Source organism: Myxocyprinus asiaticus, chromosome 8 (genome assembly GCF_019703515.2).
Source record: "Myxocyprinus asiaticus isolate MX2 ecotype Aquarium Trade chromosome 8, UBuf_Myxa_2, whole genome shotgun sequence".
Taxonomy (NCBI): Eukaryota; Metazoa; Chordata; class Actinopteri; order Cypriniformes; family Catostomidae; genus Myxocyprinus; species Myxocyprinus asiaticus.
The window spans coordinates 18,579,346-18,596,228 of record NC_059351.1 but is presented as its reverse complement, the minus strand read 5'-3'; the positions used below and the strand labels follow the sequence as shown (position 1 = coordinate 18,596,228).

The window sequence follows — 16,883 nt, the reverse complement described above, 5'->3', positions numbered from 1 at the left end:
AGCAGTGAAACTATTTTTAATAAAATAAAATATTATTAATACGCATTCGTATTCACTCACGGTCAAAAGAGTGTACTTTGAAAGGCAATGCGGTCGAACAGGTGAAATCCAATCCAGAACACAGAAAAACGGAGTACACTCGGGCATTAAGAAAACGTTTGTATTTCTCAGTTCTAAGAACTCGGAGAACGGACTTGTGTTCTTAGTCTTGCCAAACTACCTTGGAAGATTGAACTCGGAAGGACAGGAGGACGTAGAACGTATCTATTGCGAGCTTTGAGATGTGCTGCGATCTTTTTGTGCAATTAACCGTCACGGCTCATTTGAATCCAGTGAGAAAATTTCTGCCATTATCACACCAGTGACAGCATTAATATCATCACACCAGTGAGGTTTTGCATGACAAGTGACATGTTAAAAGAATAAAGTCTGTAAACACTTGTTTTCTCCATGTTTATTACTGTTAAAATGATGCCCAAAATAACAACAAATGTTGACGGAGTATAACGACTCTCACGAGCAGTAAGAATTCTGTGAGCTTACAGTGAGAAAATCTTGAGGAAAAAACAAAATGATAAATGTCCTTCATCTGCCACCGTTGTACCGAGGTCTTGCCCACAAGTCACCATCCGATGCATCCTCGATTTCAAGGACACATCCGGGTAATTTCCTGTGTTCTCTGTACTTGCGTTCTTGAGGATTGGAATCGAACTTCGACAGTGGATGAAGACGTAGAGTTCACGAGAACGTAAGAACTCAAAAGAAAGCACATTGAGAAACAGCCAACCTCTTGAAATTCTTGACTCAAATTCATGATAAATAATAATAATTACCTTAAAAAATATGCTTAAAAATGTATTTTAATACAATTTACTTGGTTAAATCACATGGCATTAAAAGATTTCTCATTTTTATCAGTTTGAACAATCTTATTTGTCAATGACCCATATTATATTTTGTTATATTTATGATAATGATATGTACAATGTATGCAGCAGATATGTGTTTCCACATGCATTTCTCATCATCCTGTCACTGAATTGCTTGTATACTGTAATCATCTTCTTTAAGATACTCATATGGTTATGTCCTCCCCAGTCTAGGGTTGGGGAGTAACAAAATGGTTAAAAGTGGAGAGATTGGGAGGTTTTCCATCTCCAGCCCCAGCACTAAAAAACCCACAGTTCAACAATTAAAGAAAACTTATTTTATTGTATAACAAAGTGGGAGTAACAGAAAAAGTCTTCAGGAGAGGGCTAGGCCAAAATAAAAAACAAAACATTCTTCTCTTGAGCAGAAGTACATTTCCTGTAGAAGAAAATAACAAACTAACAACAGAAAACTTCCCTACCTCGCTTTGTCCAAAAACAAGAGAAAAACTTTTACACAAACTAAACAATAAGGTTACGACTGTAACCATGGTTCCCTGAAATGAGGGAATGGATGCTGCATCATAGCTGACACTATGGGGTTATCCCTGCAGGCGTAGCCAATCTCTGAAACTCTTTAAAATCTCACCAATTTTAATTGGCAGATAGCGCTTTGTGCTGCGCCTCCCTCGCACATGTCAGCGGGCGTATATAACAGCAGTGCACAGCACTATCTCCTCAGAATATTCGACTGAAAGGCGCAAGCAGTACTCGACCCTTGTGGCGAAGATTCTGTAGTGCGGCCAGCTTACATATATATATATATATAAACTCAGCAAAGAAAGAAACGTCCCTTTTTCAGGACACTGTAATTTAAAGATAACTGCAAAAATCCAAATAACTTTACAGATCTTTATTGTAAAGGGTTTAAACAATGTTTTCCATGCTTGCACAATGAACCATAAACAATTAATGAACATGCATCTGTGGAACGGTCATTAAGACATTAACAGCTTACAGATGGTAGGCAATTAAGGTCACAGTTATAAAAACTTAGGACACTAAAGAGAACTTTATACTGACTCTGAAAAACACCAAAAGAAAGATGCCCAGGGTCCTTGCTCATCTGCGTGAATGTGCCTTAGGCATGCTGCATGGAGGCATGAGGACTGCAGATGTGGCCAGGGCAATAAATTGCAATGTCCATACTGTGAGACACCTAAGACAGTGCTACAGGGAGACAGGAAGGACAGCTGATCGTCCTCGCCGTGGCAGACCACGTGTAACAACACCTGCACCCGAATATCACACCTGCGGGACAGGTACAGGATGACAACAACAACTGCCCGAGTTACACCAGGAATGCACAATCCCTCCATCAGTGCTCAGACTGTCCGCAATAGGCTGAGAGAGGCTGGACTGAGGGCTTGTAGGCCTGTTGTAAGGCAGGTCCTTACCAGACATCACTGGCAACAACGTTGCCTATGGGTACAAACCCACCTTCACTGGACCAGACAGCACTGGCAAAAAGTGCTCTTCACTGACGAGTCACGGTTTTGTCTCACCCGGGGTGATGATCGGACTCGCATTTATCGTCGAAGGAATGAGAGTTACACCGAGGCCTGTACTCTGGAGTGGTGTCGATTTGGAGGTAGAGGGTCCATCATGGTCTGGGGCAGTGTGTCACAGCATCATCGGACTGAGCTTGTTGCCATTGCAGGCAGTCTCAACACTGTGCATTACAGGGAAGACATCCTCCTCCCTCATGTGGTACCCTTCCTGCAGACTCATGACATGACCCTTCAGCATGACAATGCCACCCGCCATACTGCTTGTTCTGTGTGTGATTTCCTGCAAGACAGGAATATCAGTATTCTGCCATGGCCAGCGAAGAGCCCGGATCTCAATCCCATTGAGCACGTCTGGGACCTGTTGGATCGGAGAGTGAGGGCTAAGGCCAGAAATGTCCGGGAACTTGCAAGTGCCTTGGTGGAGAGTGGGGTAACATCTCACAGCAAGAACTGGCAAATCTGGTGCAGTCCACGAGGAGGAGATGCACTGCAGTACTTAATGCAGCTGGTGGCCACACCAGATACTGACAGTTACTTTTGATTTTGACCCCCCCTTGGTTCAGGGACACATTATTCCATTTCTGTTTGTCACATGTCTGTGAAACTTGTTCAGTTTATGTCTTAGTTGTTGAATCTTTTTGTGTTCATATAAATATTTACACATGTTAAGTTTGCTGAAAATAAAAGCAGTTGAAAGTGAGAGGACGTTTCTTTTTTTGCTTAGTTTATATTGGGACTAACCAAATGGGTAGTGGAAACTTATATAAAGTGACCACTAACTGCAGTTTATGGGATGACCATGTATAAATAAACTGGTAGTAAGCATCAGAATACACAGTTTAACTCCCTTTCACAGTAAGCACCTGGGAAGGGAGAGAGGAGACATCCAGGTCGTAAAATCTGGTGAAAGTGCTAGGGGAAGCCCAACATGCAGCTAGGCAGATGTCTTCAAGGGAAACACCATTAGAGTGCACCTATTATGGTTTTTAAACATGCCTAATTTTGTTTTAAAGGTCTCATACAATAGGTTTACATGCATCCAATGTCAAAAAACACTTTAATTTGCTCATAATTTAAATTGCAGCATCACCTTTTTTTCCCAGTGTCAAAAACAACTCCTTCAATGATCCGTTCCTAAGGATTCATTCTAAACTCCTCCTTTCAGAGAGCCTACTCTGCTCTGATTGGTCAGATGTCCCAGTCTGTTGTGATTGGTCTACCGCTTACAGCGTGTGTCGGAAAGGAAACACCCACTACCATATCCAAGTTTCAGCTCCATCTGAAAAAACGTCTGTTTTACCTTAACAATTTGAGCCCGAGTCCAATAGTGATACATCGGAAGATCAACCCAAACCACCATCGCAAGCACGACGAGAACAGGACATTTCTCAGTGGTAAGTTTATATGTAGTTTGACAGCGTGTACTGGCTGTACACGTAAACAGATCAGAGGCTGGTTTTTTGTTACCAAATTACGTAGGTTAGTACGCGAAGTTAGTCTGGAATTACTAACGACTCGTTTCAGGTGTTCAGAATCGGTTCTTTCTTTTGGGAGTAAATAATTCCATTTGTAGTGCACTTTGATTTTTGAAACTTTGCAGACTTTTTTACATTCACAAACAGCTATATAACACACTACATGAAAGGTAATATTTGAAAAACCATAATAGGTGCTCTTTAAACAATGCCCATGAAGATACCATGCCTCACTGTATGCCTTGCGAGTCCTATTCAAATGCAGTGGCATCCACTATCTAATGTGAAAACCTTTGTTTGGAGACAGCCAACCCTTTAAAGCAACCTGTGACGCAGACAAAGAGCTGATCCAAAAGCCGCAGTTGCCTTGTGCGATCGATATATGCACACAGTGCTTTTACAGTACACAGTGTGTGTAGACTCTCCGCTTTGTCCGAAGCGAATGGAGGGGGGGAGAAAGCCTGAAGGATAATAAACTGCGCCCTGAAGGGAGTTGTCAAAACTTTCAGCACATAGCTTTTCCTGGGTTTAAGAACGGCTTTTGATAAACCTGGTCCAAACTCTAAGCAGGAGTTTTTGACCAACAGCGCTTGAAGGTCCCCGACACATTTTACTGAAGCAGCACAGTCTTTAATAAGAGTACTTGTAAACTCACTGAATCCAATGGCTCGAACGGCAGGCCTGTGAGTGCTTTTAACACAAGCGGCAAGTCCCAAACTAGCACGGTGGTGGGTCGAGATGGTCTCAACTGCCTTGCACCACTTAAGGATTTCAAAAGTCAAAGGGTGTCTGCCTATTGATAGACTGCCTAGTGGGATATGTCCTGTTGCTATGGCAGCAACATACACTTTGAGCATAGACGGGTCTAAACGTTGTTGTAGAAAGTGAAGTATAGGCTGTACGGTGCATTGTACAGGGTCCTCTTCCCGAGAAGAACACCAATCAGTGAACACACGCCATTTCAACATGTATAAACAACTTGTTGAAGGGGCTCTGGCTTGTAATATGGTGTCAAGCACCGGTTGCGAAAGCCTGTGTGCATCAGTCGGTGAAGTACAGTACTTGAAGTAGACAGGTGGGAATGCATACTTGTGTTCCGCTGGCCATTTGTGGGCTAGAGCGTCCAGGCCCAGCTGGGTATAAGTCAGTGAGTACCACAGGTGACAGTGTGTTGTCTCCGGTGATGTAAATAGATCTATTTTGGCTTCCCCAAATCGATCCCATATCATCAGACCTGTCTGTGGACGAAGTCTCCATTCTCCTTTTGAAACGGCCTGTCACAAGAGAAAATTTACGGCGCTGTTCAGGTGACCTGGAATGAGTGTTGCACGTATTGATAGATGTTTCTCACACCAGAGGAGAAGCTGGAGCCCCAGGTTCATCAGTGCACATGATTTAACTCCCCCTTGGCGATTAATGTAGGCCACGACTGCCGTGTTGTCGGTTCTGATCAGAACATGAAACCCCTGAACAGCTGGTCGGAAAGTTATTAATGCTAGAAATACACAGAGTAGTTCCAGATAAAAAGTTTCCAGTTTTTGTGGCAGGTCGCTTGAGCTCCTGTCCAGGTGCCAAAGGCTGGGTGTCCATCGCACAGGGCTCCCCAGGCCGTGTTTGGTGCATCCGTCATGACCACTTTGCGTCTGGACACTTGACCAAGTGCCACGCCCGTTTGATAGAATGTGGCCGTTTTCCAAATGGTTAACACGGCTAGACAGCGCCGTGTCACCACAAGACATATGCGGCCGTGTCACCATGAATGCTGGGGTACGGTATCTTCAATCTGAATTTGTTTTGATGCTTCATCCGGTCCCTGCCTCCTCCTTTCCAATGTAACAGGGTTCAGTGGAAAGGAGGTGGTGGGAACTGGACGAAGCATCAAAAATAATGTTTAATGAGACATTAAAGACAAAACATAAACACAAACGCATACAGGGCAGCTGCCTGTAGCTCTCTCTCTCTGCCAAACTGCCACATCTCGTTGCACTTATCCCGCTCCTCGGCTGATTAGCCCGATTGCGGGCCGGGCATGCGTAGTCACGGCCACACCCTCTTCCAATGTGCTTGTGGAAACATTTGCAAAACGGCATCTTTATAAAGACAATGTTATACAAACAGCTCTTTTACAATTGTACACAGTCAAACACAATCAGGCTATAGCGCATATGTTACACACTTACAGAAAATCCAATACAATCCAATAATTCAAAGGATACTTTCCAATGAGGCCCACAGGCCACAGAATAATCCGTTCACTGTGAAGCGGTGAAAGCGGCAAAGATGTCTCGCCTGCCTGCTGTCCCACAGGAGGGAAATTCCATACACTGCCATTCAACGGTGAATGTAGTAATCCATGATCGCCGGAGCACCACAGTGAGTAGAAGAAAACTGATCCACCTGCTGTGAGAAGTGCAGATCTTGAAGGCGATTCTAGTAGAGAGAAATTCAATTTTCATGCAGAGTACGAGAGAGAGATTATTGGCACCCTGAAGGAGAAAATTCTGAGGAGATAGTGCTGTGCACTGCTGTTATATATGCCTGCTGATGCACGTGAGGGAGGCACAAAGCGTTATCTGCCAATTAAAATTGGTGAGATTTTAGAGATTGGCTATGCTTGCGGGGATAACCCCATAGTGTCAGCTATGACGCAGCATTCATGACTGAATTGAAAGGGAACTTGCACCCACCTCCCTACAAATGTTCCCACATAACATATAACTTAAAAGGGTCATTTCAAGTAGACAAAATAAAGTGACAAGTCAGTGAGGCACACAGCGCAACATTGACAGCACACAGCAAACAACAATCCAGGTGGCACACATCAACACCATGCAACACACAACAATACCTTCTGGGGCAGGAGAAAAGAAACAATCCTTTGGAAGCAAATCTCTCTTGGTCTCTTCCTGAGTATGAGGTCTGTTGGGCCTTTAACCTGGCACCCTCCTCCCACTGGCCAATCACAACAGGTAAGTGTTCCGAAATGGCAATGAGAAACAGGTGGCAGTCATCAGTACCTATTAGAGGAGAGTGGAAGGAAAAACAGGAAAGGAGGAAAACAACATACACAAAAACAGTGGCGAACAACACACAGACAATAAATCCACATATGTAATACAAAATAAAGCAAAAATACATCCTGGGACGTAATAATATTCAGTTGAGTCAATTTTTATTGAAGTTTTGTATTTTTTCTTTGTTTTTGTTTTTTGTTTGTTTTTTGCTTTGTTTGCAGTGCAGACAACACCCAAAAACATTTTTCTTTCCAAAAACGTCAGATCTGTTGGCTATTTCTCTTTCATTTCCCCATTGAAATTAATAACTATGGTAACACTTGACCATAGGCCTTCTAAAATGAGAAGCATTTGCCAGATGTTGATGTTATTATTAATTTCAATTCACTTTGAAAAACAAAACAAAAAATATATTCATATTTTTATCATTATCATTTATCATTATTCTCTGCATCTCCTCTGACATGCGGGCTGCACCTCACTCTTTGAAAACTGCTGAAATGAAGGATAAAAATAAAACGGTTTGATAAACGGTGATTGTATGGTCATGAAACAGATCATATAAAAGGAACCAGTCTTTAAAATGAATCTCTTCCTGTGTTGTTTAGGTGTATCCAGAGCTGCAGATCACCAACGTTGTGGAGGCCAATCAGCCTGTCAATATCTGGGACTGGTGCAAGAAAGGACGCAAGCAGTGCCGCAGTCACATGCACATTGTGGTGCCCTACCGCTGCCTGGGTACGCATGCATGTGTGTTTAATTATTAAGCGTTCTGTTGCATTAACCACGTTTCTGACTGTTGAACATGTGCTTTGTGTTTGTCTGTCAGTCGGGGAGTTTGTGAGCGACGCTCTTCTGGTGCCTGATAAGTGTAAGTTCCTGCATCAAGAGCGAATGGACATGTGCGAGAGTCACCTGCACTGGCACACCGTTGCCAAAGAGGTCAGTAAACTGCTGTTCATAAAGCCACCGTGTGTTAAGCACATTAAACTGCTGCTTTTAAATGACGTGGTCATGCTGTCTCCTTGTAACATATGGGTCGCAGGGCTGAGACGGACTGATTTCTAAATATGCAAATGAGTCAAGGCACACACCTCTGTTTGTGTGATTTTTCTAGCACAACAGATATTAATGTTTTAATATGTTGTTGCAGGCACAAATCTAATAAATGGTGCTAAATGTAATAATGGTTGCACTTTACATAAAAGTTATTTTTGTTAAGGGGTTATAAATAAGTTTATTGATGACTAATCATTTATTTCCAAATGTATTGGAAGTCATTATGTAAGTGGAATAATAAGGCCGACTTGAATTCAGTATTTGCCAAATAGTGAGACATTTTAAGTCAGATGTTCTAAATGTTCAATAAATAATTATTCATACTTATTTTAGTCATGAATAACAGGCTGTTAAAGTGAGATAAAAGGGGGGAGTGTGTCATATTGCCACTGGTGTCAAAAAAACAGTGCTGCTCCAAGTGTGATCGCAACTACTTTAAGAAGTCTGCGGCATGTTTAGGATTTTTGTTTTCTTCCTGTAAGGTGCAAGATAGGTGTTTGCTGTATTTTAGATATACTAGTAAATGCAAGCTTAAACTAGTTTAAGTATTTACCAAGTACACTGATTTAATGTACATGGTAATCACTCATTAACAAATAATGAGTAGGAGCTATAAACATTTTAAAACTCTTAACTGATAAATGGTTCATTGGTGTGAAGCGTAAGAATTATTACAATTGCCCCTTCGCTGAGCTCATAACATCTCATAACACACTCACTTTGATGCTGTGAGCTCTTTATTTACTATCACCTGTACTTAGATGTAAATGAATACATGAATGAATTAATGTTAAGTTATTTGCTTTAATTTACCTTGTGGTAAATGAGGGCTGTAAGAGTTTTATCCATACCATTCTCTTGTCGAGATTTTTAAAAGATTTTTTAAAAAGAAAGAAAAACACTACGTGTATCCTTTCTGGGTACCTTCTATCACTATTACGAAGTGACCCGATAACAAAATTCTGCTTAAAACCACTCAAACATATATATACACTACACCATCCTTTAGGCTTTCATTAGAAAATTGCAAACGAGTGTCAGAGAAATGGCGAAATGTATATTTAGGGCTGTTATTACACTTAGAACGAAAAGTTATTACATTGAGGGCATTTATTACATTTAGCTCCAAATGTTATTATATATAGGGCTGTTATTACATTTAGAACCACAAGTTATTACATTTAGGGCTGTTATTAAATTTAGAACCACAAGTTATAACATTTAGGGCTGTTGTTACACTTAGACCCACAAGGTATTATATTTAAGGCCTTTATTACATTTAGGACCAATAATTATTACATTTAGGGCTGTTATTACATTTAGCACCAAATGTTATTACATTTATGGCTGTTATTACACTCAGAACCACAAGTTATTACATTTAGGGCCTTTATTTAATTTAGGACAACATTTGTATTACATTTAGGGCTGTTATTACACTTAGAACCACAAGGTATTATATTTAGGGCCTTTATTACATTTAGGACCAATAATTATTACATTTAGGGCTGTTATTACATTTAGCACCAAATGTTATTACATTTATGGCTGTTATTACACTTAGAACCACAATGTATTATATTTAGGGCCTTTATTACATTTAGGGCTGTTATTACATTTAGAACAAAATGTTATTACATTTAGGGCTGTTATTCCATTTAGAACCACAAGTTATGACATTTAGTGCTGTTATTACACTTAGAACCATAAGGTATTATATTTAGGGCATTAATAACATTCAGGACCAATAATTATTACATTAAGGGCATTTATTACATTTAGCACCAAATGTTATTATATTTAGGGCTGTTATTACACTTAGACCCACAAGGTATTATATTTAGGACCAGTAATTATTACATTTATGGCTGTTGTTACATTTAGAACCACAAGTTATGACATTTAAGACTGTTATTACACTTGGAGCCATAAGGCATTATATTAGGACCTTTATAACATTTAGGACCAATAATTATTACATTAAGGGCATTTATTACATTTAGCACCAAATGTTATTATATTTAGGGCTGTTATTACATGTAGAACCACAAGTTATTACATTTATGAATGTTATAACATTTACAACCACAAGTTATTACATTTAGGGCTATTATTACAATTGGAACCACAAGTTATTACATTTAGGGCGGTTTTTATACTTAGAACCATAAGGTATTATATTTAGGGCCTTTATTACATTTGGGACCAAATTGTTATTACATTTAGGGCTGTTATTACACTTAGAAGCACAAGTTAGTACATTTAGGGCCTTTATTACATTAGCACCAAATGTTATTACATTTATGGCTGTCATTACACTTAGAATCACAAGTTAATACATTCAGGGCCTTTATTACATTTAGGACCCGTTAATACAGTAGTGCCCTCTACATATGTTAATCTGTTTCTTCTGGTGTAAGCTGTCTGAATGGGGTTTGCACATTGGATCATTATATTGACTTACTATGAGAGATGTTTTGCGATTTCAGGTTTGATATTGATGTTTGTGATGTTTGTAAATACAAATGAATTTGCTCAGAATTGATTGTGACCCATTCAATCACATACTCCATCTCTCTCATTACAGTCTTGCGGTGACCGGAGCATGAATCTCCATGACTACGGGATGCTGTTGCCATGCGGTATCGACCGTTTCCGTGGCGTTGAGTTTGTGTGCTGCCCTGCAGAAACAGAGAAAGAGTCAGACAGTGCGGCCGCAGAGGAAGATGATTCAGATGTGTGGTGGGGGGGAGCAGAAGCCGACTACACAGAGAACAGGTGTGTGTGCACATGCCTCACACACACTCACATACAAAAAATGTCCGGTCTTGTGGCAAATTGATGTAGAGGTCAACCGATAGTGAATTTAGCCAATGCCGATTAACCATGGTGGTGGAAAAAGCTGATAACCGATTAATCATCAGATTTGAGTGTTAATACATTTTCTTAGTCTTTCCATACTGCGGTGGACACAGACACTGGTGCTTCAAGAGTCCAAAATCAATAAAATCCCAGATGCAGTTTATTTTTAGAAGATTTAGTGCGTAAGGTGGTACTTTTAATCATAAACAAGCCCAAAATACACCTGGGACTCTTACTTTGAAATGTCCATGGAAACAAAATATGCACTCTTACAATCATCTACATTGTATTACAACAGAAATGCTATAAAGTAAACATTGTCATATAACATATGAGCAGTAATTCATCAACAGAAGCTCATCAGCGATCAGACGTCTTTGACTGTTGCACCAAATCCAGCTGTTTTTTTCAGTGTCACTCACTGGAGAGCTGTGTTTTTTTAGACGGCATGTCTAGTAAAATAGACGTCAACTTTTGAAAGTTGTTCTCTTTCTAACATTCGTTCTGTATCTCACTAGGGGTAACACCTCGGGCGTGGCCAATCCTGGAAGCACCAATAACACCCAGTCTGTCAGTTGACGGACCAATCACAGCAGTGATGAGGGAGTCCCACCTCCCTATATAAACCACTGTCATAGGTGCCTACTTCGTTCTCGTTAAGATCGTTGGAAGCTATCCTCAGCAGGACTCGTAAGAAGTGATCGTTTAACAGTTCATCAGGCGAGCCATTCAGGTACATCGCAGAATGCGCTGTTCTTTTTGCGTGTATATTCACTGTCAAAGTGAATATATTTTCTGCTGTATTTATATTGTTTTCTCTTGGTGGTGCGAACCAGAGCGCCGAGGCGAGTTTGCATTTTTCTGCAGATTTTCAAGCTTTTATAGCTTCTGCCTCTACAGCAAGAGGATTAATACAGAATCAATTGGCACGTTGTGGTGAACTGCTTCTGTGTTCTTGAGTTCGGGTTCTGTCATAGCAACTGCAAGCTCACTGAGCAGCAGAGCGAAGGGTAAGTATTGTGGATCTATGATCTCACTGAAGGTTTCCCAGCCACTATGTATCGCCTGTCGGGAGGTCAGGCATACACAGGCCACACTCACTAATCCCAAATTTTGCCTGCTTTGTTCCTGTTTCGTACGGAAAGGAGGGTTTGGGTCACGCCGTTGAATAATGAGGATATTTTTCTCCGCTGCCAGTGGAGAAAGGAGGAGGATGAAGCTGATGATCATATTTTGGAGGACAATGGCAAGGAAGATGAAGACAATGCCATTCTCCCCGGTCTTCCTTTTCCCCAGCCAGGTAGTAGGGGTGTAACAATCCATCATTTCTGGATCAATACATCGATCCAATAACCAGCGATCCAATGTTATCGATACAATGTGTAAATATCGATATAGAATTTTTTTTTAAGATGCACCTTTATTTTAATACTCTCATGTCAACCACGTCCGTACGCATTTCCGTTGCGATGAAACAATCTTATTACATTAATTTCACTTTATGAGCGCTAAATACGCTTTTCATGTGGGACAAGGATGTGCGCAGGGTCTGTGAAGCCAAATTGTGCTCTGCTATCCACGCGCGTCAGTCAGGTTTCCCGCGAAACACATGCTCCAGTGACAGGATCAGTGCGAGCACGTCAACCGGGCTTCCCGCAAAACCCAAGCTCCAATGACAGGATCAGTGCGAGCATGTTAACCGGGCTTCCCACAAAACACAAGCTCCAGACCTGTGACAGGATTAGTACGAGCACATCAACCGGGCACTCCTTAAAATGTGAGCTCTCGTGACAAACGCAGAGTGGCCCACATTTGTGATTAATTGGTGCTTCCAACGATATCGTTGCGCATGCGACCCATTTGAATTTTACATGAGAATTTGCTATTTAAATCTACAGTACATGGAGCAGTTCAACCATCATGTGAAATGTCTTGACAACGCCGACATTCTGAACAGCACTGATGAGGGAAAGAGAAAGACCTGCTGCCCAGCAATAGAATCAGTTATAAGACTTTACACATCAACACCCTTACTAACATTAATCCCAGTTAACTGTAACAGAATTTGTATTACAACTGTGGAAGTTGTAGAAAAGAAAACTGCAGATAACATGGATAGTTGGAAACAAGTCATGGAAAAATAAGCTGTAATCAAATGATTGATGATCACTTGTGTGTGACATTATACATTTTATATTATCTGTATAATTTTTTTCAGCATCTGAAGTACCTTATTTTGTTGTGGATGTCCCAATTACACTTTTCAGAGAGATCAATAAAATATTCAGATTATATTTTGGTTACATTTGAGGGCAAAAAAATTTTAATTGATTGTGTAAAATAGCCACATAATATCGGAATATCGATCACAGGGCCCTGAATTGAATCAAATCGAAATCGTATCACGGCAGACTTTGAAGTATCTGCAAATATCGGATCGCAGGCCAAGAGAATCAATATAAGATCGTATCATGATGAAACGTCCGATTTACACCCCTACCAGGTAGCGCGATGGACGCGTCCCCCTCTCCTGTCCAAGGAGAGCTGGACCTTATTGAGATGTGTAGGGGGGTGGCAGCCAAGCTCTCCATCGACTGGCCGTCACAGCAGACTGGCCAGGGTACTCAGAGGGATTTGTATGATGGCAAATGGCTGCCGTCTCGTGCTGCCCCGGTAAAGCAATTTATTCCAGCCGTCCCAGCGTGTGTTGCAGAAATCCGTCAGTTTTGGGACAAGCCTTTTTCGCACAGAGTGCCTGTAAAAGGTTTTTCTTGGCTGGATGTGCACGAAATGAAGGATCTGGGGATGTTCAGCCCCCCTCCAATCAAGGCATCGGTGGCGAATCACCTTCAACCTGATCGTCGGGCGTTCTTTTCGTATGTTCCCGCTTTATTGCCGGGACAGACGGAGAGATTGTCAACCTCCATTTATCAAAAGATAAACCGATCTTCAGTCCTAGCTGTAAGGGTTGTTAACGCCACCTTGCTCCTCACAGCATATCAGACCAAGTTGATGGAGGAGATGGGTCTACAAATTGATGCAGGGGTGCTGGATTCGGCGTTGCGGGAAGAGATCTGCGTTCTTGCGGATCTCAACCTATGTACGTCAAGAGGAGCTGTCCAGAGCTGCGGCCGCAGCATGGGTCTCGCCATTGTCAGCAAAAAGGCTATTTGGCTCGGTCTGTCTGGCCTGTCTGAGAGGGAGAAGGCAGATTTCCTCGATGCCCCAGTGGATCTGAAAGCCCTTTTTGGGGCTACGGTGTCCGCAATGCCGCAGCAGTGTGATTTAAGGAAAAGCGTTCGAGACCTGCCTTTCCCAAAATATCCACTGCTCGCCCCCAGCAGCTGTCACGTTCCGGGTTCACAACCCATTTTAGAGGTGGGCAATCTGGTTTTAGAACCCAGACCAGGCTTCCCCCACCGCCCCAGCAGTCAGGGCAGGGCGGGGCACAGCCAAAACAGCCCCAGCTGAGAAGCAAGGTTTCTTTCATGGCGGTGGCAGCCAAACATCATCCGTATAACCCTCAGGGGAACAAGAAGAGACGGGCGACCTAACCAGTGTTATGGAGTGGGAGAACAGCACTCGCGGAGTCTCTGTTCCACTCCTCCCTCAAGAAGTGAGTTTGTTTTCCACCCCTCCGGCCAAGAGAACTTGGAAGGGGAATCAAACCAACCAAGTTTTGTGTTACACGCTTCATACACAAACGATTTAATGAGAGTGTTGTTCATACATAAACAGACAAGGGGGTACGCGTTCACAGCGGCTTCACAGCTTTGCACAAAAGCTAATTGTGTGGAGCGGTGCACGCTTTCATTACGGGTGACGCACGTTCCAGGAGCGATGAATATGGGGGTGGATCTCCTGTCCAGGGGGAATCCTCTTTACGGAGAATGAAGACTTCATCCTCAGGTTGTGAGTCAGCTGTGGGAAAGATATGGGCAAGCTGCCGTAGATCTCTTTGCATTACACAAAAACACTCATTGCCCTTTGTTCTCTCTGGAAAGAGACGGTGCTCCTATGGGTGTGCATGCTCCAGCGCATCCTTGGCCAAACGCGCTACTTTGCATGTTTACTCCACTGAGTCTGATCATTCCGACTCTAAAAAGATTAAGAGAATATGGTCACTCAGTCATACTGATCGCCCCGAACTGGCCGGGGAAGCTGTGGTTGGCGGAGATAATTAAACTTTTGTGCGCCCAGTCTTGGCAGCTCCCGCTGCGCAGGGATCTCCTGTTGCAAGCACAGGGGGAAATATTTCACCCCGCCCCGGACCGAGTTGCTCTTTGGGCCTGGCCCGTGAGAGGCTAAATTTTAGTGTCACGGTTTACCCCAAACGATTCAGAGCGCGAGAGCTGTTTCAATGCGCTCTGCGTATGATTGGAAATGGGCTGTGTTTGAGCAGTGGTGTGCACACAGGCACGTTGTTCCATTTTTTGTTCAGTGGCAGATGTTTTGTGTTTTCTGCAGGAACTTTTAGATAAAGGCAGGGCCTTTTCTAGTGTCAAAGTTTATCTCGCTGCCATATCAGCTTGTCATGTGGGACTTGACTCGAATACAATGGGTCAACACCCGCTTGTTTGCAGGTTTATGAGGGGTGAAAGATATTTGAACAGGGTGTCAAAACCACTGGTTCCGTCATGGGATCTGTCCATGGTTCTGAATGTGCTTTTTCAGCCTCCCTTTGAGCCAGTTGAAAGGAGGCTTTATTATTGGCCTTAACAACTGCAAAGCAGGTCAGTGAAATACATGCTTTGTCAGTTCATCACCCTTTTATGCACTTTGCGGTGGCTTTATCTAGAGTGTCTCTTAAAACGAATCCAGCCTTGCGCTCAGCTGTAAGCCAGTGGATTTGTACATTTTTCACCCGCTGCCTTTTTCCTTGCCAGAGGATGAGCGGCTTCACTGTTTGTGTCCAGTTCGTACTCTTCATTTATATGTGGAAAGAACAAAGGCAATGAGGAAGAGTAATCAGCTTTTTGTTTTCTGTGGCTGATTCTTGTAAGGGCAGACCCATATCACGACAGCGCCTGTATCATTGGGTAGTAGAGGATATTATAATAAGTTATAATAGTCTGGGGCTGTGACCTCTGGAGGGCTTGAGAGCTCATTCTACCAGAGGCACAGCTTCCTCGTGGGCGCTGTTTAAAGGCATTTCAGTCCAGGACATTTGTGCAGCTGCGAGTTGGGCATCGCCTCACACTTTTGTCCGATTTTATAGACTGGATGTTACAGAGCCATCATTGGCTCATTCAGTCCTTGGTGTGGGTAGTCAATCTGCCGACGCATGTAAAAAAACAAAAAAAAAACAAACAAACACACAAATAAACAATAACACAGTGAAGCACAAGTGTGTTTTAATTTTTTTATCCCCCTCCCCCCCTTCCATTCTTTGCAAATTGATTGTGTGAGTGTACATTGGACACTACAGGTCGGTTGACGGTCTGCTTCGCATATCTGCAATACAGGAGTTGGCTATATCCCATAGTGAGATACCAAACGAATATTAGAAAGAGAACTTTAGGTTACTCACGTAACCCTGGTTCTCTGATAACAGGAGTGAGGTATCTTACCACACTTCCCTCCTTGCAGTTGCAGAGAATGAAGTCGGCACCTATGACAGTGGTTTATAAAGGGAGGTGGGACTCCCTCATCACTGCTGTGATTGGTCTGTCAATTGACAGACTGGGTGTTATTGGTGCTTCCAGGATTGGCCACGCCCGAGGCGTTACCAATAGTGAGATACCTCACTCCTGTAATCAGAGAACCGGGGTTACATGAGTAACCTAAAGTTATATGCGTTGCCGTTGCACTATTTTTAAATTTTTTTTAGCACAGATCTGGACAGCCCCTTAGATTTTTTTGGGTGTTTTATTTGGTGCATATTTGGAAAAAAATATCGCCTGAAATATCACTTGTTTATCTGTGTCAATCTATGCATTTTTAATAACAGATTATGTATCACATGCCTTGCGAAAACTCTTCATCTGCGGCACACGTGCAATTATTTTGTGGCAAATCTGCCCCATTGTTTAC

The 16,883-nt window shown here is 42.3% G+C and overlaps 1 protein-coding gene across 2 annotated transcripts in view; it reads left to right on the top strand.

The window, feature by feature from the left end:
* appa (amyloid beta (A4) precursor protein a) overlaps positions 1-16,883 on the top strand; it is a 64,808-nt gene that overhangs the window by 23,554 nt on the left and 24,371 nt on the right. For both annotated transcript variants that reach the window (XM_051705352.1, XM_051705350.1), the window contains exons 3-5: positions 7,538-7,667; positions 7,759-7,871; positions 10,576-10,766. In XM_051705352.1, the coding sequence (XP_051561312.1) occupies positions 7,538-7,667; positions 7,759-7,871; positions 10,576-10,766 (434 nt within the window). The remainder of the gene's footprint in view (positions 1-7,537; positions 7,668-7,758; positions 7,872-10,575; positions 10,767-16,883) is intronic.